This window comes from Copadichromis virginalis, linkage group LG11 (assembly GCF_057382275.1).
Source record: "Copadichromis virginalis isolate Kocher_CV1m ecotype Utaka linkage group LG11, C_Virginalis_male_GT1.1, whole genome shotgun sequence".
Lineage (NCBI taxonomy): Eukaryota > Metazoa > Chordata > Actinopteri > Cichliformes > Cichlidae > Copadichromis > Copadichromis virginalis.
Window position 1 is genome coordinate 27,090,919 of NC_140628.1, and position 20,762 is coordinate 27,111,680.

The following is a 20,762-nucleotide window of genomic DNA, read 5'->3' on the forward strand; positions in this document are numbered from 1 at the left end:
TTTCTTGTTATCTTTCTGTCTTTTTTACACAACTGTAATTCTAAAAATAAACATTTTGCTGTATAAAAAACTAGCAAAAAAGAGGCTGCATTAGTGGTACATGAGACATATGACTCTTTGTCGTTTTTTTCTACTTCTTTTGTCTTTGGGAAATAGTAACCATATGCAAAAATGACCTTTTATGTATGATAGAATATATTTTATTATATGCACCACATTAGAGACTAGTTTTTGACATACAGTGTGAGTAGAATTTTAATGGTGCGGTTAGGTGAGATAATTAAAAATACCCACTTTAATGTTGGGAGCTTATTCTACAGCAATGAGTCATATTTGTTTTACAGTGTGTTACACATTTTGTTTGATAATTATATTCCTTAAAAACAAACTATTTGATGTCAAACACATGTAGTGAAAGGAAAAACACACATTTCCCTTTAAATATAGTGCAAGTATGAAGTAACTTAGATTAAAAAATACTTGAGAAAATTGGAAGTACTTCAGATTGATACCTGAGTACAGTCCTTGAGGAAATATACTTTTTCACCGCTGCCTTTCTGTCTCTATACTCCTCTGCGTCTCCTCCTGCAGAGACACTTTCCAATCTCTTCTCTCTGTATTCAATTTTGCTCTTTTATTCCCTCATCGTCACAAGCCTATTCCCTCGGTTTGATTTTTTTCTCTTATTCTCCTCTTATTCTACTTCTATCGCAGATTTCCATCTTCTTCCTCACTCCCACTATTCCTCTCCTTGGAGTACAGAAACTATAATCTTCTCTGTCCAATGCTGTCAATAGCTCTCAATAACAATGAAATAGCACCAGTTCCTCCCCATCACTGATGAAGGCATAGCCTCAGTTCGGATCTTATTCGTCATCAGGGCAATCTGCTTCTTGGTAATAGCCAATCAAATGGCTCCTGTGAAATGCAGCGCTCCCATGATAGGTTCCCCATTGTTTTGATTGACTGCACCTGAGGGCCCGCCACTTCGGCTGGCCTCGATCAATACCCCATCACGCACACGAGGAAAGCGCACGCTCATACTTGCACTGGAATAAACACAGGGACACGCACACGTGCACACACACAATTTGGTGAAGAGTAAATTGAGAAGGAAACCACTGGTACGGCAAGCAAACAGAATACAATAGTAAAAGCCAGCAAAATGGAGTACTTGCAGCACCACACACAGTTGCGTTACAGCAGTGTGCCACGCTGAGCTCGTTGTGCGCTCAACTTTGAATTCGTGCACACAAACATGATGACAAGGAGGAACTTTAAACTGTTGGTGAACTACTTACTAGTTTCCATCTTTGCCGTGACACACTGTGTTGAACAGGAATGATTTATGGAAAACAATGAGATGGAAAATTGCTCCCATATTGTGCCTCTTATTCTATGTTGTGTCACACATACAGATGGCCTCGCATAAGCTCTGCCTCTGTTCACTTTGAACTACAGCGACCATAATGAGAGCGGCACAGCCATCTGCACGGTATGGTGTATGTTATTAGTATTACAAACATGTTGACGCGCACATTTGCCCACCCTTCGATTGCGAGACATGTAAAGTCAGGCAGGATGAATGGGAGGTCGGTTATTGCATAAAGAGCAAAGAAAAAGCAGAGGAAAGGGGAAGTGTGGCTGGTTCAGAAGACTGTGAAGATAGATTCAAAGCAGAGGGTTGCAGATTTTTTTGATGTTCTTTAAACATCAAAGTCAAACGAGTGTTGGAAAGGTGAGTGAGGTAAAAAAACAAAGATAACATGGACATCTCAAAGTGAATATGGCTATTAAAAAAAAGGACAGAGGGTGGAGGCGTTTTTATTCAACAAAGACAATCCTCGTGATCTGTGTCTTTGATGCAGACACAGTGTATGCTCCAATAATACCAGCTCACCCCTGCATGCATTCGTCAGGGTCTCAGGTCAGCCCCTATGAATCCATCAGCCCCCGTTCTCAGCTGCAAGGGTCAATTCAAGGTCCTGAACCTGAGTGTCCCTGCTGTCTGTCAAGACCTCAGACCAGTGAACGAGATGCTTGAAACAATCCCAAGTCAACACCCTCTACCACCATAACCTCCTCACCAACACCCCCCTCCCCCTCCCCCTAGCCTGGCTGTCACACAGCACTCCTTCCCCTCTCCTCTGTCTTCATCCCTCCCTTCATCTCTCCATTCTTTCACACCGCCTTGTCATGTTGTCAGTCAGAGCAAGGATGTGTCACTCCTGGAGAGAGCTGCTTAGCACCACTGGAGCTCAGCTGAGCTCCGTTTCTTTCTTTGTGTTTGTGTGTCTGTTTGAAGGTTGTGATGGAGGTTAGGTTACAAAAAAAACACGTAAATGCGTATCTTGTGTAGTGGGGGTGTAAGGAATATACATACACTGTTCAAGGCAGTTGTCTTTGTCATGAACTCTGTGTTTCTAGCGTATTGACATATCTGTGTGTTTGCATTTGTTTGCGCTTGTGTATATATGTGTGTATGTACAATAAGGATGTGCATGACTGACTGCGTGACATCTTGCGTGTCAGCTGTGATGTTTTCTTTGAACTGCCTCTGGAGATCCCTTCAAGGATACATCCTGTCACTTCTAAACGGCAGCCTTTCCACAGGAGACGTGAATAGAGCTGTGTGTACTGTATTTTATGATTAGACAGGCTGTATGCATAGGACTGGGCTGCCTTGTGAAGTGACAGTGAACATCTTCATAGCTGATTTTTTTATTGTATGTGCTGTCGAATTACAGGTGCTTCCACTCCGTGGGAATCTGACAGTGCAAATTGAAGATGAGCTAAATCATGACAATTTGAAGAGAGACCTCTTTAAAGCCAGGACAGTGATTTTTTTTTTTTGTGAAGTAACATGTCGTGTATTCCTCCGCTCCTGCAGGTGGCGGTACAGGCAGCCAGCAGACCATTCTCCATGAGGAGCAGTAGAAGATGCCGGCTCTGCCAGCACTGCTGCTGTCAATACACTTCCTCTCCTTCCTGCTAGTCACCATGCCGCCACGCTCCCTCAGTCAGGCCCCTCTGCTCTCCTCTGTCCGCATGGGTGAGTGGCCACCTGTCCTGCCATATCCACATAAAGGGGTCAAACAACTCTCATCAAAGACACACTACTTCTTCTTCTTCTTCTTCTTTTTTGTTGTTCTATATTGTTGTTCTCTATATGTGGAAATTACACAAATTCTATTGTTTTCTCAGTATTTCTGAGCTATTCGAAGGATGCTGTCAATCGGCACCACACCACAACTCATCCGTGCCCAAAATTAATATCATGGCAAAAGGAAACTTCTTGAAGAGTGTTCCATCTATCTATGCATCCATGTATCCATCCATCCGGTTCAGTTCAGTTGACTTCCATTCAGTTCAATTCATGAAGTGCCAAATCGCAACAGTAGTCACTTCAAGCCATTTTTTTTATATTGTAATGTAAAGACCCCACAATAATACAGGGGAAAAAAAAGACAATCAAAAAACACCCCTTTAAGCAAACACTTGGCAACAGTGGAAAGGAAAACCTAACAGGAAGAGACATCCGCTAGAACCAGGCACAGGCAGGGCAGCCATCTGTGTAGAGTTGAGGGACGAGAGAAGGGACAAAAAAACCACACCATGGAAGGGAGCCAATGATTAATAATACTAATGATTAAATGCAGAATGGTGTGTAAACACATAACGAGAGATCCATCCAATCATCCATCCATCCATCTTCTTTAGTACCTACTTCCATAATGCAAGAGGAGGTATACAGCCTAGAGAAGTTCCCAGTCTATTACTGGGGCTAAAGGTGTGCCAGCATATGGTAAATGTGTAAAGTAATGTTATCATCCATGTACAAATGTGTGCTGAGGCCTTGATCCAGGTTCATAGTTAGTAAAGGGACACTTGGTTGCTTCCTTATTTCCCACAGCAGATGGATCCACATGGGCTTGGGACCAGCATTAGGAGTCCACTAACCTGTGACCCTCTGAGGCTGGCTTTGTGTCTCCCTCCAGTCTCAAACCAGGCACCACCTTGAGCCACTTAGATTTATCGTTAATAAAACAGCATCATATTCAGTGAAAAAACCCAAATGATGATAATATGTGTCCTCTCATGTAGCGCTCAGAAGCAAATCAAATAAGCACATTTCCCAAAATGTTTGATTTATGATGTTGTTTGCATCTGGCACACATACTAATCTGAACGAGGACGAGTACCTCATTCCTTTGGCAGTCGGTGGCTGTGATCCCTTTATCAGCCCCACTTGTCCACCCACTACACATTCCCACATTTACATGAGGATGGATAATATTGTTAACTCGTCTTCCAGCTTTACGCCTTGTTATGTTTTTAGCTTTCTCCTCACCTCCTCACTACTCACTCTCCCACTCTCCACTGCCCTCCATCTTCATCCATCCATCCATCCTCTCCTCTACTTCACCTATCTCTCCCTCTCTAGCTGCAATCCTGGATGACCAGTCTGTGTGTGGGCGTGGGGAGCGGCTGGCGCTGGCCCTGGCCAGGGAGAACATCAACAGCGTGATGGAGGGTCCAGCTCGAGCCCGCGTGGAGGTGGACATATATGAGCTGCAAAAAGACTCCCAGTACGACACTACAGACACCAGTGAGTGGTGTGAGAATGACCACTGTGGCAGAATCACATTCCAGCAAACACTATTGTCCACTGGGACATAATGCCCCACAGAGAGTGAAAACTGGGGATACAAGAAGGTTTTATTGGTAGTCTTTAATATTAACAGTAATAGTGACAAATAGAGAGAAGAACCAGGAGCAGCAATATTGCAGTACTTTAATTCTAAAACACTTCAGAAATGTGCTGTTATAGAGTTATAAATACATAAGATTGCATTTTCTCAAAAGCTGCCTCTTTAAAAACAAAAACCTCAAATGATACATAGGGTGATAAAACACCAGCACTTTCATGCGATTAGGAGCCAGTAAGGGATTTTGCTGATTAGTTTACATGTCATTGGAGACCAGTAATGGGCCACTAAGACTGTCTCATTAAAAACAGTGGACCTGTGCCCTCCAGTAACAGCTGGCGCTGTGTGCTGTGCAGACCATGATGAAAACAAATCATCAAATACTAATACAGATCAGCAGTACAGGCAAACAGAACGCAGCAGAGAGGCTGCTTCATGAAAATTGTATTGATATAGAGAGTGTGCAAAGACAGAAGGAAGCACTGCTGAATCCAACCACTGAAGAGATAGAAACCCTGCTCCTATTCTAATCGGTCAGCGACCCTGCCACAAGCTACTGGCAAAATGTCTGTGTGTGCTTGAGAAGGGTTGTGTACATATGTGCATGCTTGAGTTGCAGGGGTGTGTGTATGTGTGTGTCCTTGACCATTGGGCAGGAGACTCTGACAGGCTTGTTTGCTCAAAGCATTTTTTGGTCTCTGGATCAGAGAGCTCGTCATCTTACGGCTACAACTGAGGCGCGCATGCACACACTCAACCCACACAGGCCTTTACACATGCATGCACACACAAACCCTCTCTGCAGACGCTTATGCACATTCACACACAGGCACAATATGAGCATATACTGTAAGCTCGCACATTGGAATCAATTAATACAACAAGCTAATACACAGTAAAGGAAAATAATCACAGTTTAGTCATCAGGCATTTTTGATGTGTCTGTGAATAATTTTTAGATGGATTCACAAAAACATTGTCAATAAAAAAAGAGCTTAGCAGGGATTAAGAGAGAGAGTACAAAAATCTGTCAGTAGGTATTTTTTAGCCTCTCAGTGGATAGCATTCCCAGTGTTGCTTACACAATATGGACACAAGCATTGGGCTAAACCTGTTAATCTTTGAATTTAGGTGGGGGTTTTTTTTTGCCACAGGTGTATAAAATCAAGCCCTAACCATGTATTCTGCCTTTACAAACATTTGTGAAAGAATGCATTGTTCTAAATGTGGTATTGTAAAGATGCTACCTTTGCAAATAGTCAATTTAGGAAATTTCTTCCCACTAAATATTCCAGGATCAGCTGTTGCAAAGTGGAAATGTTTAGGAACCACAGCAACTGAGCCACAAAGCAGCACACCACGTAAAGTTACAGGGCGGGATCGTTGAGTGCATAAAAGTCAAAAAGCTTTGCTGACTTAATAACTGCAGAGCTCCAAATGTCCTGTGGCGTTAACCATTGTCTGTCACGGTCACTGCTCAGCACAAAGTTTTGATTATAAAGGGAATGTTTAGGAAATAAGTCTAAATCTCGGCTTTGTTTCCCATATATTGAGCTATATGTTCAAAATGACATTTAAACCTCGAACAGATTAGCGAACCCTGCATTTATGTGCTCCCAGGAAATTATATATATTACACAACCATTCTCAAGCTGTTCTTTGACTTCATGTGCTTTTAACTCAGCATGTGAAAACCAAATAGAAGCTAAAATAAGATGCAGTCATTTTTATAAAAACAATTTTTTAAATACATGATTCCAAGAAAATAACTACCTTGGCTGAGGTGTTGTCAAGGTTACGGCTAATAAATAACTCTTCCAACTAACCATGGTAACTTTGTATGGATGCAAAGTAAATGTTACAAGTGTATACCACACTAGAAATTAAATGTTAGCGAGAAAGTTGATATTTATTAAATTCGTTTCTTTTTTTTAGTGTCCGCAACACATTTACTCTCTTCTGCCATGTTTTTATTTATGGCTGTGCCAACTGTTCTTGTGGGTCACTCGCCACTTTAATGTTTTATGGGGTTTATGTGCAGGCATAAAATAGCAACTTTTTTTTACACTTTTGCTTTGATATCTGGGCTCATTCTGGGAACTCATCAGCTAGTCTGCCTATGTAGTCTCAGGGAATGATTGCCATTCCCGCTGTGAGGATAGCGGATAGTTTGAGACTTCCTTTTTATATGTGGTGGTCATTTTTTTCCTAATGCTGTATCCCATAGTGTAGTGGTTTACGGTGAAAGGTCCATGGTTTCATCTTGGGAGGAGAGAAAAATCCCTTGGGAGTTGTATCAGGAGAGTCATCTGGTGTAAAAATCTGCCAAATCAAGGATGCGCAGCTACCTGCTGTGATGACCCCATGTGTGAATAAGGAAGCAGCAGAAAGTGGCTTTTAATGGAACGTTAAAGAACGTTAAAGAATCCCCAAATGATAGTTGATGGCTTTAAGATTGCTTTGCGGCAATCTTTTGTCCTCTACGCTTACTCAGACATGATTGGTAAACAATAAAAGCCAGAACGCTTCAGATTGTGTATGTTCATATTCTTTATCGAAACGATTGTGTGAGCTGTAGAGAAGCTAGAGTGGAAATTTTCCTTACATTTCAACAGATTTTAAACCAGTTCAGTTATTTTTGTCTTTGTTAGGTGGGAATTCAGATGATAATTATGATCAGTAATACTTCCAGGTCTGTCCATAAGTGAAACTGTTTTTTTCCCTTTACGTTTTATGTATATGAACCTAGTTAGTGTATTGTAGATAGAAAACTGTAACAGGAAACACACACACGATAGACAATATAAATGTAAACATGGATACTGAAATTCAATATGTCAAAGGAATGTGAATTATACACTAAATACACAGTTATAGTGAAGACATCTGTTGGGGTTTGAAGTAGTGAAACCAGCAGTATGCTTGATTGTACTGCAGAAATAGTGTTTGCTTGAGCCATTCCTGAGCATAGAACTCTTTGAGTTAATCGTCAGATAATTTCATGAATACTTAATGTAATAGACAAATGTGTAAAGCTGTTTCTCCCACACTAATGTCCTCCTCCAAACAGGATTAAAATGCAGACTGGCGTTTGTTCATCGAAGCCGACCACCAGTCTGTTAGTATTGTTCTGATTCCAGGGGTACACTAGAGTTGTCTTGAAAATCATTAAAGCCGTTAAAAATGACTATCTAAACAAGTGAATAATAGCAGCAGGCATCCTGTGGGCTGCCCTGTTGTAGTCCTTGGAGGATTTCCCTCAAAAATAAATCAGATTATAATGAGGCAGATTGTGCTGCAACAATACAACGAGTGGTTAAACTGAAACGGTAATGCGTCCTCTGAGTTCTTGGTTGCATTTAAATTTCCACGCTTTTCCCCCTGACTGCAGCCCCTTCAGTACGCTAACGCAGCACTGCCTTCAAAACAAACCAGAAGAAAAGGTGTATGTCTGCTTATTCACTGTTTATCTCCTTTTTTGTTTTGTTCCCTTTCAGTGTGTCAGATTCTACCCAAAGGCGTTGTCTCTGTGATAGGTCCCGCCTCCAGCCCCGCCTCTGGCTCTACTGTCAGTCACATATGTGGGGAGAAGGAGGTGAGCGTGGAAGATAAACATGTCTCATAGCTTTTCCCGTCCTGTTTGCTACCATTGCTGCTCATGTAGGTCTGATGAATGTTGACTTGCTTGTTCTGTTCCTTCTGATATAATTAAGCTTCACCCACTACTTCGTGCTGCTTTCTTACTTCTTTTTATTAAATGCATTTTTTGGCGTAGGTCCCTCCGTTTTCTGCCCTTCCCACCTTTCTCATCTCCGTTCTCAGCCTCTAGCTACTCAAATGAATCATCCTTAATCACCACAGATCTGTGTTTTCTTGCCTTTCTTATTAGTTTCCTCTCCTCTCATCAGATTCCTCATGTAAAAATTGGACCCGAGGAAACTCCTCGCCTGCCGTACCTGCGCTTTGCGTCTGTTACTCTGTACCCTAGCAACGAGGACCTGAGCCTGGCCATTGGAGCCATCTTGCGCTCATTCAGCTACCCCTCAGCCAGCCTGGTCTGCGCCAAGGCTGAGTGTAAGTACATGCTGCGTGTTGTATAGTTAAACAGTTTATTATGTGTGACTGCGTGGCTGTGTTTGTATTTAGGTGGGTGTAAATGCATCGGCTGTGTCGCTGCGTGCCCGATTACCTCACGTACTGTATGTGTATGTTTGTGTGTATGTGCAAATTGCTCTGTGGGAGTGTTGGCAGATTCACTGTTACACTGTTTGGGCGGATATGACTGTTTGGCGCTGCTGGACATTCATTTTTGACAGTCTGGTCATGAAGTTCTGTCTGTTGTCAGAGTTCAGAACATGGCTCATGCTGCAGCCCTCCCAATTATTACTCATGCTCTTGCACACTGTCTCTTATCCACCTCAGAGGGTTGTTAGGCCAAACCAGTATAATAAATATTCTTGTTTAAAATGCTTTCCAGTATTGGAGGAACTTAGGGGACATTTGATTTAACTTTGCCCGGCACTCAGAGAGCTTTAACATCACAGGGGATTCAGGGCTTAGCCACTCGCCCTATTTATTTTCATTTTGAAAGAGTGTGTTATTGATTTATAATGCACTCCCCAAACCAGAGCCTAAGGAATTAAAGCGCTTGGCAGGATGATGACTAGTATTAATAATAGTATTGTGGTATTCAAACACTTTGTGATACAAACACTTTTTTTTTAAATAGTAGAGGTGTAATGGTTAAAAAAAATAACAAAAGAAACCCCCGCGGTCTCTTGCTTTTCTGTTTTCCCTTTTTCTGATAACCTTCCCGTTGCTGTAGACATAAAAAGTTAAGTGCAGCAGCTCAGTGCAAGAATGTAAACGCAGACAAAACAGAAGGATTATGTGACAGAGACACCTCGGGAGGAATAAGTGACAGTTGTGGCAGAGAAGAGGAGGAATCGCTTCATCATTATAGTAAACTGAAGGTTTAGGAAGCTGTTGTTTTCTTGTTGGTATAAACAGCATGTTTGTAAATATATGATGGGTAATAGTGGTTGAGAAAAGGCTCACGTGTCCTGTTCTTATGTTGTTTGTGCTAGTTAGCCGTGTGGAGGTTCTGTGGCAGTCTGGTAGAAGCCTAAATGTTTAAAGATCATAAGAACATAAACTCAGTCTGTTAGTTTTGTTAATATATAACTCATACAAACATGATAAAATGTCCTCCTCCTGGATATGAGCTGTATACTATAAACTTAGCAGGCACTTTATTAACTACACCTGTTAACCCTCCTGCCATCCTTTAAAAAACTCACACCCATCACCCTAGGGACCATTCTCAGCCACGCCATAAAAAGACCATATATCCATATTTTATTCCACTTTAAATTAGCCAACCTTGTAAAACTACGTAAAGTTTTAATTATATTTTCGTTGTTTTAACCCTTCAAATCCCAGTGTTATTACATGAGCGCCCTGTGTTATAAGCCCCAAAAACCAAAAAACGAAACTAAATATTTCCACAAAAAACCAGTTGAAGTAATATGTGATTGTCATTATAAGTAGGCCTTTAGATGGACCAAAGATTGGCACCAACATACATTTTGACCTGCCATTATTTTTTTTGCATTTTTTTTGCAATTTAAAAATTAAAACTTCAAGGCCCTGAGTCTTCATTGACATCCAAGAAAAGAAGAAAAAATAAAATCATATGATGATAATTTGGGGTTGAAAAATAGCGTTTATAATGGAAGTCAATGGGCAGAAAATGGTCCCCAGGGCGATGGGTGTGGGGATTTCTGCTGCTCAGCCATTTTAGGCTGATTTAAGGAATTCACACTGGAATATTAACATTGACAGGTAAAAACTATCCTGTGGCAAGTTTGGTTATATTCCACTGAACACAGTGGAAATGGCAGCCATTTAACACATAGCAGTGGCACAAAAAGGTCCCAAGAAGGCAGGAAGGTTAAACGATTGTTAGTGTAATTATCTATTCAGCCAATCACATGGGAGCACCTCAGTGCATTTAGACATGTAAAGATGGTCAAGATGTCCTGCTGGAGATCAAACTGAGCATCAGAATCTACTTGAGTCTTCTTACACAGTCATCTCCAGCGTTTACAGAGAATGATCTGAAAAAAGAGAAAATATCCAGTGAACAGCAGTACTGGGCGAAGATGCCTGTTGATGTCAGAGGTCACGGAGAGGAAGGTATGCAGAAGAGCATCTCTGAAAGACATGAAACATTGAAGCTCCAGCAGCAGAAGACCACATTGGATGTCACTCCTATCAGGTAAGAACAGGAAACTTTGCATGGGCTCACCAAAACTGGAAACAACTGGTTTCTTCAGCATGACTGCAGTCAAATGGCCTCCACAGTCATGAGACTTCAGTCCGATAGAGCACCTACTGGCATGTAGTGGAACGGGAGATTCACATCATGGATGTGCAGCTGACAAATCAGCAGCAACTGTGTGATGTCATGATGTTAATATGGATAAAAATCTCTGAGAAATGTTTCCAGCACCTTGTTGAATCTGTGCCATGAAGAATGAAGGCAGCTCTGAAGGCAAACGGGAGCCCAACTTGATACAATTCAATGAGATCTTTCTCCAGTTTCTAATCTCATTTATTACAGCACAATGATCAGGTTATAAATTATGGTCTTCATTAGAGTCACAAAGGAGGGTGATTCAGAAAATGCTTTGGGGCGGGCTTACATTGTGAGTGACAAGTCACTACTGCACGAGAGATCCACACCCTGCTTGTCGTGTCTGCTTCCAAAACAGGTGACAGCAGAAATACTCGAGACTTCACTAACGGGATGGTTGTCATCACTGTGTCTTTGTCCTTCTTTTATATGCAGTCTATGGATATGATGCAAAAATGTGGCTCAGAGATCAGTGTATAAATTGAATCATTCCACCCCTATTAAATACATGACAGAATATGCCTACGTTCTCTGCAAATCCTAATTTTTCCACCAAACTTTTTGTCCACTTCTCTGCAAAAACGAGTTGGTATAATTTGTTTTGCAGCTTTTGACTCCTCACACCAGCCACGCGAAACCGTCCAAGAACAGAAGGGCACTTACATAAAGAATTAGTGGGACCACTGAAGTCTGAACACATCCCTCGGCAGTGTTAAAAGGGTAGTTTTGACAAACAAAAAGCTCTGACATTATGAAAAATTGATTCAATCACTGAGATGCTTTCATTATCTTTCCAGCAGTTAGCCAGCGGTCCCCTGGTTTCCTGAAAGTAAGCTGAATTCCTTGTGGACTTGTCATTTCATTGAACCAAGAGAGCTTTGAAATGGCATCAGACACCTTTTTCAGTTTCGATCATCTGTTGAATGGGTAGATAAGAGCCTTGTCTTTTACCGGGCTTTTTCTCTCATAATAATTAGAGGCGGCAGATCGCCTGATAGTTACCGTGTGGGTCAAAATGCACAGCTTTTATTGGTGGAGGAACTGAAGAGTGCATTTTTGTGTAACATATTTGGCTTGAAGGTGATCTTTACAAGGTTATCGCACTCACAGACTCTGACCCACTTGGCTGCGCTATCTATCGCCGTGGAGCTGGTTGCCATGGCTGCCGAATAGGTGCTAACTGCCACTCAACAGGCTTGTTCCACACTCTGAACAACTGTGTGGGTGTGTATGTGACACTGTTTGTGTGTGTTTGATGTCATTTTTCTGAGTGTTTGGTTCACTTTGTCTGTACATGTGCGGCAGCGCAGGACTGTGTTTGTGTGTGTGTGTCTGCACACAGGCAGTGGGTTTTGGGTTACTTGTATGAATGTCAGCGTGTGCTTTTGTGTGCGGCGGCTCTGCTGTGGCGCTGCAGAGGTTAAACATCAGACAATGTTTACCGCTCAGCCCACTTGTTTTATTCATCATGTTTACACCAGTGTAAAGTGAATTCTGTCTTTTATTTTTTATTTATTTTTTTGGCAGCAAAGTAAGTAATGCGCAAAGTCACACATTTTGCTTACACCCACCATAGATGCAGATCCTAATTAAGGCGTGTATTTAGAATCGGGTCAGTTTTGCAACAGCGTCCTAATGGCTTTAATCTAATTTATCCGTCTTTTAGCCAGATATTCTGTTAAATGAGTCAGAGATTTTTGGGTCATTTCCGATGAATCCTTCTCTCGCTGTGCCTGGGTCAGTACTTGCTATCTGAGCCTAATTCCATTATGCAGTTTTCATGAGATGGATGAGGTTAAGGACAGCGAGAGGGAGAGACTGAGCACAAGGAGCAGAAGACGGTGGCAGTGTTGGAGCAAGATGGATAAAGACAGAGAGAAGTAACTAGAGCACAGGGCTAAGACAGGAGAGATAGAGAGGTTAGAGCTTCTCTGCGCGAGAGAATATGTGAACGAGGGAAAGTGAGAGAGGGGAGTAGAGGAAGCTGTAAAGTGCATTGATTTTTTTTTCTTCTTCCCCCTCCTTCCTCAAACTAATTAAAGTTTTGGCCTGGTTCAGTGATTACCCCACTGCTTACAGAGGCTTTCTCCTGCTGAAGGGCTCTGTGTGCTACCTCTTCCCTCCTCTGCTCCTTTCTCTTCCCTTCCCTTTGTCCCACAGATGCCTGCCCCACCATTTATTTACATAGCTAGGGGTTCTTTACTATGGAATTACAATTAGGAGGCATCAGAGCTGAGTTTCTAGTAAAGGCTTATTCCACCCATGTTGTCAAGTGAGTCTTGACATTGGTTGGACTCATATTCAAGAGGAATTTGCTTGAAGTGTTTTAAGTACTTTATTCCAGTCTTTCAGCTTCTGTTTCTGCCCATCTTCTTTTATTTTTTTTGCCATAGGTTTTCATGATTATTGCATGTCCAGTTTTGCTATTGGAGTGTAAGATTTTCCATTTTTCGAGCACATGCTGTTGTACTCAAAGTGCATAGTGTACATTACGCAGAGATCCGAAAAGCATTAACTGAAGGATGAGACAACGCAGGCAAAGTGCATTACAAAGCACTCAAAGAGCACATAACTCTGCTGAGGCTGCACGACCTTCTGAATTTATTATTCTATTAATAAAATGTTCGGAAATTTGTCATGTTGATTGGTTGATGGCGTCCATCAATTTTGGAGGATACCTAAAACCTGTCTGGGAATATTAGGGCTTTGAACAGAAATAAATTTCTATTGAGGCAGACTCACAAGAACCAAGTTGTGTGTGTGTGTGTGTGTGTGTGTGTGTGTGTGTGTGTGTGTGTGTGTGTGTGTGTGTGTGTGTGTGTGTGTATATGAGTTATGTTATGTTCTCCTGCTGCAGAAACATAGACTGCACAAATGGCTTTCGGTTTTGCATCCTTTCGATATAGATTTATATACAGATAACTGCATTTCTTTTCTGGTTGCAGTAGTATGATGCATTTAAATGCATCAATCCATTTATGGTCTTTATCAATATTTATCAGTTTTGTTAAAATATTATCGAGGAAAACATACAGTACTGTGCAGAAGTCTTGAGTCACCCCTCATTACTTAATGTTGCTAGGAAAATGGGAAATAGGTGCAGAGATTTGCTCAAACATATGTATTCATATGTTGCTCATATACATCCCGAGAACCAGCCTATTCATTTATGTCCTCTTTGGGTTGTATCTTTTGACCTTATTGAGCTACCCTACCCCTAAGTCACCTAAAGGTTCAATGGGAAGGTTTGTTTTCCCTCTGTTCTCAGGAGTATATGCATATGTATGTTGCACATATATCTTTGCAAGTACATGATAACGTAAAGTCTATGAGGCAAAATTGAGTTTGTGCAATTCTAGAGAGCTTAAAGTTAATATTTAGTGTGACCACTTTCAAGCTTATGATTTCTTTCAGTAGTCTTCAGGAATAATTCTGCAGGCTTCTTGGAGGACATGCAAAGTTCTTCTTTGGATGTTGGCTACCTTTTATTCTTCTCTCTTCCAAGCTGACCTCACACTGCTTCAGTAATGTTGAGGTGTGGGCTCTGGGGAGGCCAGTCCATGACTGATAGCGTGCCATTGTGTGTTTTTCTGTCTGGGTAAAAATTCAAATTTGGATTAATCACTCCACAAGACCTGTTATCACTGATATTCAGTCCATTCCTGAGTAATTTGTTGTACCTCAGCCTTGTTTAACCTTTTTAAGTATGGCTTCTTGACAGCCACCCATCCACTGACGGCATTTCTGACGAGGCTTCAGTGAACAGTGGATGGATCAGCTTCATCTCTCAGGTCTTGGTTCAGATCTTTGATGGATTTTTTTTTTAAAATTTCTTAACAATATGACTCTCTGGTACTGTTCATCAGCTTGAGATGTTTTTTTAGTCCTCCACTTCCTTTATCTTTCTTGAGGACACACTGCACACCATGCTGACATTAAGAATCAAACTGTTGGTACAAAAATACAATTTTATGCCTGTCAAACTATGTTATCTTTGCCATGTTTCATAGGTTTACCTGACAAATGGGAACGATTTTCTGTGCTGTTGTGTCAGGCTGCCAACAAAGTGCCTAAAGATACAATTTAAGATTAGTTTTTGCTAATCCCAAAAAGTTGAGTCTGTTAATCTGGACATGAGTTAGAAGTCTTTTGAATGGTTTGAATGGTTCATAGGTGTGTGTTAAGTAACAAAAAACATTCATGTGAAAGCTCCCAGATACAAGGACTAGACTGAAAACGAGTGACAAAGCAGCCAATGTCCAAAGAAAAACTTCAAAGGACTTTCAGGAGAATTATTGAAGAAAACCATGTTAGCAGATTACAAGATAGTCTATCTCCTTGGAAGCAAAGCATAAAGAAACGAGGGCTGATTCAAGATTTTTTTTCACAACACCGTAAATATAAAATCTAACTACATGTAGTGAAGATAGAGGTGAAAAATAACACAAATCCCCATAACTTGTTAAAATGCATATCTGCATCTTTTATGCACGTCCGGATTGATGGAATAACCTCTGCATAACAATTGTCCCGAACATCCCTGGGTGTAAACAGACGTACCCTGAGCTGACAGATTCATCTGGAGTCATAGATTTATTGGAAAATAAATGCAACCTTTGAGTCACAGTTGAGGTGTCGCGAGAGCACGGTGGCACTTATCAGCATCGAAAACAAATCACTTGTTTTCCGCATAATTCTTCTCCATATTTCTGTAAAATGCCGTATGTCAAGTAGGTTGTTAACTAAGAGGGAAACAAACAAACAAGGCAGAGCTGATAAGAAAAATCTTTTTTGTCGGAATTACAATAGATAAAAAAAATAAGTCCTAGTGAGAGATATGGTTAATTGGAACACGCGGCAGACTTCATATTAAATGATATTTCATTTCCTGGGGATTTAGACAACCCATCAATCATGCTTTGCAATGAGACACTAATATATGACCATTCCAGGATAAATCAGATTTTCAAATGTCCTGCATTGGTTACGTTTTGAAAAACACGAGTCGTATCTACTGATACAGACACTGATGCGCGCCTCGTCCCTGTTTTCGTTCTCCCTCAGGCCTGCTGAGATTGGAGGAACTGGTTCGCCGCTTTCTCATCTCCCGGGAGACCCTGTCAGTCAGGATGCTAGATGACAACCTGGACCCTACGCCTCTGCTGAAGGAGATCCGTGACGACAAAGTGGCCACGATCATCATTGACGCCAACGCTTCCGTCTCCTATCTCATCCTCAAGAAGGTGAGTTCGCAAACGTCAATACGTTCCCCAGAGCCACCTACACATTTTCAGGAGTCGAAGCTACTCTTGCATACAGTGCAAGCAGTATGTCTCAAGGGGGTTCGCGTATATCTCTCTTTTATGTACCCACATGAAGGGCATGCGGAGCTCACCATCTGTAAAATAATAAAACAACTCGCTTGGAGCTCCACAGGCTACACATTTGTTGTTGTTACTGAATTAACATCTATTTTTACCTTCTCTGCCCTCCAGAGCTGCATAGGGAACAATATTTATGCGTGTCTGCCAGCAACGATCACTTACATTCTTATGAAAGTATTTGACAAAAGAACATCTTTTGCTGGGATGTTACCCAAGCTTGTTCTGATTCATGGTACGGCTTGTAACACCGATAGCCAGCACAGTGAGTCATGGCTTGAATGTGTATGGGATGTTTTTACTGGGTATATTTGAGCCGCTGCCCGCCCTCAGCGAAATGTCCTAGTGTTAGCCTGATGATGTAAAACTGTGATTAACGTATGCTCTCTCCACCCCCTCCCCACTTTTCTCCCTCACACCCTCTCCCCTTTTGTACCCCGACTGCTTCCTTTCCTCTCTGCCTGTCCAGTAGCTCTCCTCCTTTGCCCCCTCTTTGCCTTTATCAATCCGTCCATATCCTCCATTATTCTACCGTTTCCGCATTCTCCACTTGTTTGATCTTATTTCCTCTCCCTCTCTCTTTTTGTCTCGCAGGCGTCAGAGCTTGGGATGACATCAGCATTTTATAAGTACATCCTCACCACAATGGTAAGAGTACGCAAATTGTTCCCCTTCCCTTCTTCTGTCCTCTCTTCCTTCATTTTTCCTCCTTCCTCTCTCCTGCTTTTCCTCCTCTTTCTGTCCCTTTATGAGCCAGCAAAGGTGTTAACAGGAAGAAAGTACTCAATAGGTGGAAGTACAGAGAGGTGAGGGAAAAAAAGAGAGAGGCGAAGAAGAAAGAAGAGGGAGACATTTGAAAAACGAATTACTGTATGAAGATGTGGATGTGCAGAGGAGGATGGTGGGAGGAAAAGAGAAAATAAAGTGGGGGTCTGGGGTGGAGGTGATGACAGATGTGATGTGCCCTTTTTCTTCTGCCACCCGCCACCTTCCCGAAGCTTGCGGTGTTTTCATCCTTCTCCTTGATATGCTCCCCTCCTTTTCAAGCGTTTGAATAAATGTACCATTTTATGTTGCGCGTCTGATTTTTATTTTTTCACTTTCCTCTCTCTGCCCTCTGTGCGGGATGTGGTCCTGTGCTTTTAGATGTACTTGTATGCATATTACTTTGAAAAAAAGAAAAGAAAACTCTGTTCCATTAACCTCTATTTTCCTTGTATCTCAGTCTCCGCTTTTCTTCTAGCTCTCCATCAGAGATTAGATGCTGTCACTCCCCGTAGCCTCTTTTTTTCTTTACCACCCTCTTCTATTGCACAGTATTTTTCTTCTGTGCTAAGATTTGATAGCCTGTCAACATCACCCTGTCACACACCTCAATTTTCTCTTTTTCCTGCAAACACCCTCCCCACTCCTCCTCCTCCTCTTCCTCTGTAGGACTTCCCCCTGCTGAGACTGGATGACATAGTCGATGAGCAGTCCAACATTGTCGGCTTCTCCATGTTTAACACCACCCATCCCTTCTATTTGGAGTTCATCAGGAGCCTCAATCTGTCTTGGAGGGAGGGCTGTGACCTAACGTACCCCGGCCCTGCGGTCAGTATCTCGAGCCCATGAGTACTCATGCATGCACGCTATTAGAGCTAATTTTTAATGCTTTGTTTATATGCCACACAACATTAAGCTACTTTATTCCTCACACTGATTCATGGAGCACTTAAACGACTCCAGCTAGTCTTTTGCTTGTATTTAATGGGTATTGATGTATCCATCTTTGTTTCCTCCCCATTGGTTTACTCGAACCTCTACATCTTTTCCCTCCTCTTCTTATTTTCCTGCCTTCTCCCCCCCCCCCCCCCATTCCTTGTTAATCTTTCAATCCTCTCTGCACCTCTAATTCCCGTTAACTCTTTTTTTCTCTTTCTCTCTTCTTGTTTCTATCCATCTCACTTTTCCCCCGCCTCCCCTCTCCACCTTCCACAGCTTTCTTCAGCGTTGATGTTTGACGCTGTGCACGTGGTAGTGGGGGCAGTGAGGGAACTGAACCGCAGTCAGGAAATTGGAGTGAAGCCACTCAGCTGCACCTCACCTCAGATCTGGCAACACGGGACCAGTCTTATGAACTATCTGCGCATGGTAAAGCTCCATATTTACTATATGTCCAAAGCAGGAAACAAAATGTAACATCAGTTTAATCTTCTTTTTACATTCACGCTTTTCTTAACATCCTTGAGTAAACTGCGACTCCTATTTATTAACGCTAGTAAGATTAGTGTTGCTGCAATTAGCATTTATTTTTAGAGTAGGTTAAACTTGAGAAAACACAGAAAATACTGTTTTAAAATTGCTATTCTACAAAGCCTCAGGTGACATCTTCAATTAGAGCTTGAAACAGTTACCACACTTGGAGTACTGAGTCGATGGAAATAAACCTACCATAATTTTTATAGCCAGTTAATTATTGGAAAGACTAAATATGAGCTGTTTCCAGCCATAAAAAATTGAGGATTTTCCTTATGTGAAATTAAACTGACTCTTAATGTTTGGGAATGTTGGTTAGCAAAAACGAAATATCATTTTGTGACCATCTGCCGCTCCCATCAGCGCGTTAATGATCCACCCCACTCGCTGCTCACGATGTGGATTTTGATCTCAGACACACACCTGTCACATTTTGTGCCTGTAACTAGGTTACAGTGTTGAACAAATTATTTATGATGTTTTCTGCTAGAGCTGAGTTCTCCAAGACTACATTTGGAGAACACACACAGAGAAAAACAGACTCCCAGGGGAAAAACAACAACAAACAGTTAGTTTGATAAGTATTTGGACAATAACACAATTCTTGTGATTGTGTCTTTGTACACCGCCACAGTGGATTTTAATTCAAACAATTAAAATGTGATTGAAGTATAGACTTTAAGCTTTAATTCACAGGGCTTAACACAAATGTCACATTAATTGTTTAGGAATTACAGACACTGTCAAACACAGTTCCCCTTGTTCAGAGGCTTAAAAATAATTGGATCAAATAACACAATTTCAAATTTGAGAATTGCTTTTAATACATGGCTGAAAATCCTTTGACTCCCAGATATCTGGAACCCATGGACATCACCAAATGCTGTGTTTCCCCTCCCGGGATGCTCTGCCATGGTTTATCTGGAGCCACCTACACTTGCTGCTTGTTTGTGGGGCTCCCTGCACTTGGTTTTACCTTCAGTGACTGAAACACTGCTCTGATGACCTGTGATCACGAGATTTGGAGACTTGGCTACTCACAAATATCCTATTTCTTTGCCTTGGAAACTCTTGGGATGCTTTTGCAGTTTGCTTCGGGTCATTATCCATTTGCGCAGTGAAGGACCGTTCAATCAGTTTTGCAGCATTAGACTGAATCTGAGCAGAGAGCGTAGCCCTGTACACTTCAGAATTCATCCTGCTACTTCTATCTGCAGTAACATTATCGATAAACACCAATAATGTGGTTCCCATGGCAGCCATGCATGCTCATGTCGTATGCTTCAGATGATGAGCTGTTTCTCTCTTCAATACTGATGAAACAAGTTCTTCATGTTTCATCAGTCTGTAGAATGGTTTTCAAACCAAACTCTTTCAGATGTTTTCTCTCCAATCTTGCCTTGTTGTTCTTGAGTGTAACCAGTAGTTTGCAGCTTGTTGTAAACCCTCACAAAGGTCTCTCTTGATTCTGTCTTTGATAATGACACGGCTATTTCCTCAAGAGTTGTCTTGATTGGTTTGATGTTGTGAAGTTGCTTTTCTTAACCAAGGAAAAAATATGCTCATCTACTTTATCTGTCTTTCAGGCCTATTATTAATAATGATAATAGTAATAAAAACAATAATAACAATAATAGCTATTTTATAGCACTTTTTACCATTGCAAAGTGTTTCACAGTTCGAATAAAAACCATGAATTAAAGATAAATATGAATGTTGTAGCATACAGACACGTAGTCAAACACTCGGTCTTGCATTCATTAATACAAACACACTTCCATACACACATTAGATGTAAATTATGGCCAAAGAAAGATGCTTTTTCAGATCACCTCTCTGACTTGCATTGGCATCTCGTTGGACCTCATACTGAGAGTTCAAGAAAACGGATAAAAACTACAATCAACCTCCACTTTTATCTGCTTAACTTGTCAAAGGAACACGGCTCATCTGGCAATGAAAACTGCTTGTCAAGCATCCAGTTACCTTTGGACCTCTGAAAATGTTAATGTAATA

The 20,762-nt window shown here is 41.5% G+C and overlaps 1 protein-coding gene across 2 annotated transcripts in view; it reads left to right on the forward strand.

Moving 5' to 3' along the window:
- Positions 1-20,762, forward strand: part of grik5 (glutamate receptor, ionotropic, kainate 5) — a 97,336-nt gene that overhangs the window by 46,949 nt on the left and 29,625 nt on the right. For both annotated transcript variants that reach the window (XM_085471755.1, XM_085471756.1), the window contains exons 2-9: positions 2,891-3,052; positions 4,445-4,609; positions 8,207-8,304; positions 8,618-8,783; positions 16,192-16,370; positions 17,103-17,156; positions 17,943-18,101; positions 18,489-18,641. In XM_085471755.1, coding sequence (XP_085327881.1) covers positions 2,941-3,052; positions 4,445-4,609; positions 8,207-8,304; positions 8,618-8,783; positions 16,192-16,370; positions 17,103-17,156; positions 17,943-18,101; positions 18,489-18,641 — 1,086 coding nt within the window. In that variant the 5' untranslated portion in view covers positions 2,891-2,940. The remainder of the gene's footprint in view (positions 1-2,890; positions 3,053-4,444; positions 4,610-8,206; positions 8,305-8,617; positions 8,784-16,191; positions 16,371-17,102; positions 17,157-17,942; positions 18,102-18,488; positions 18,642-20,762) is intronic.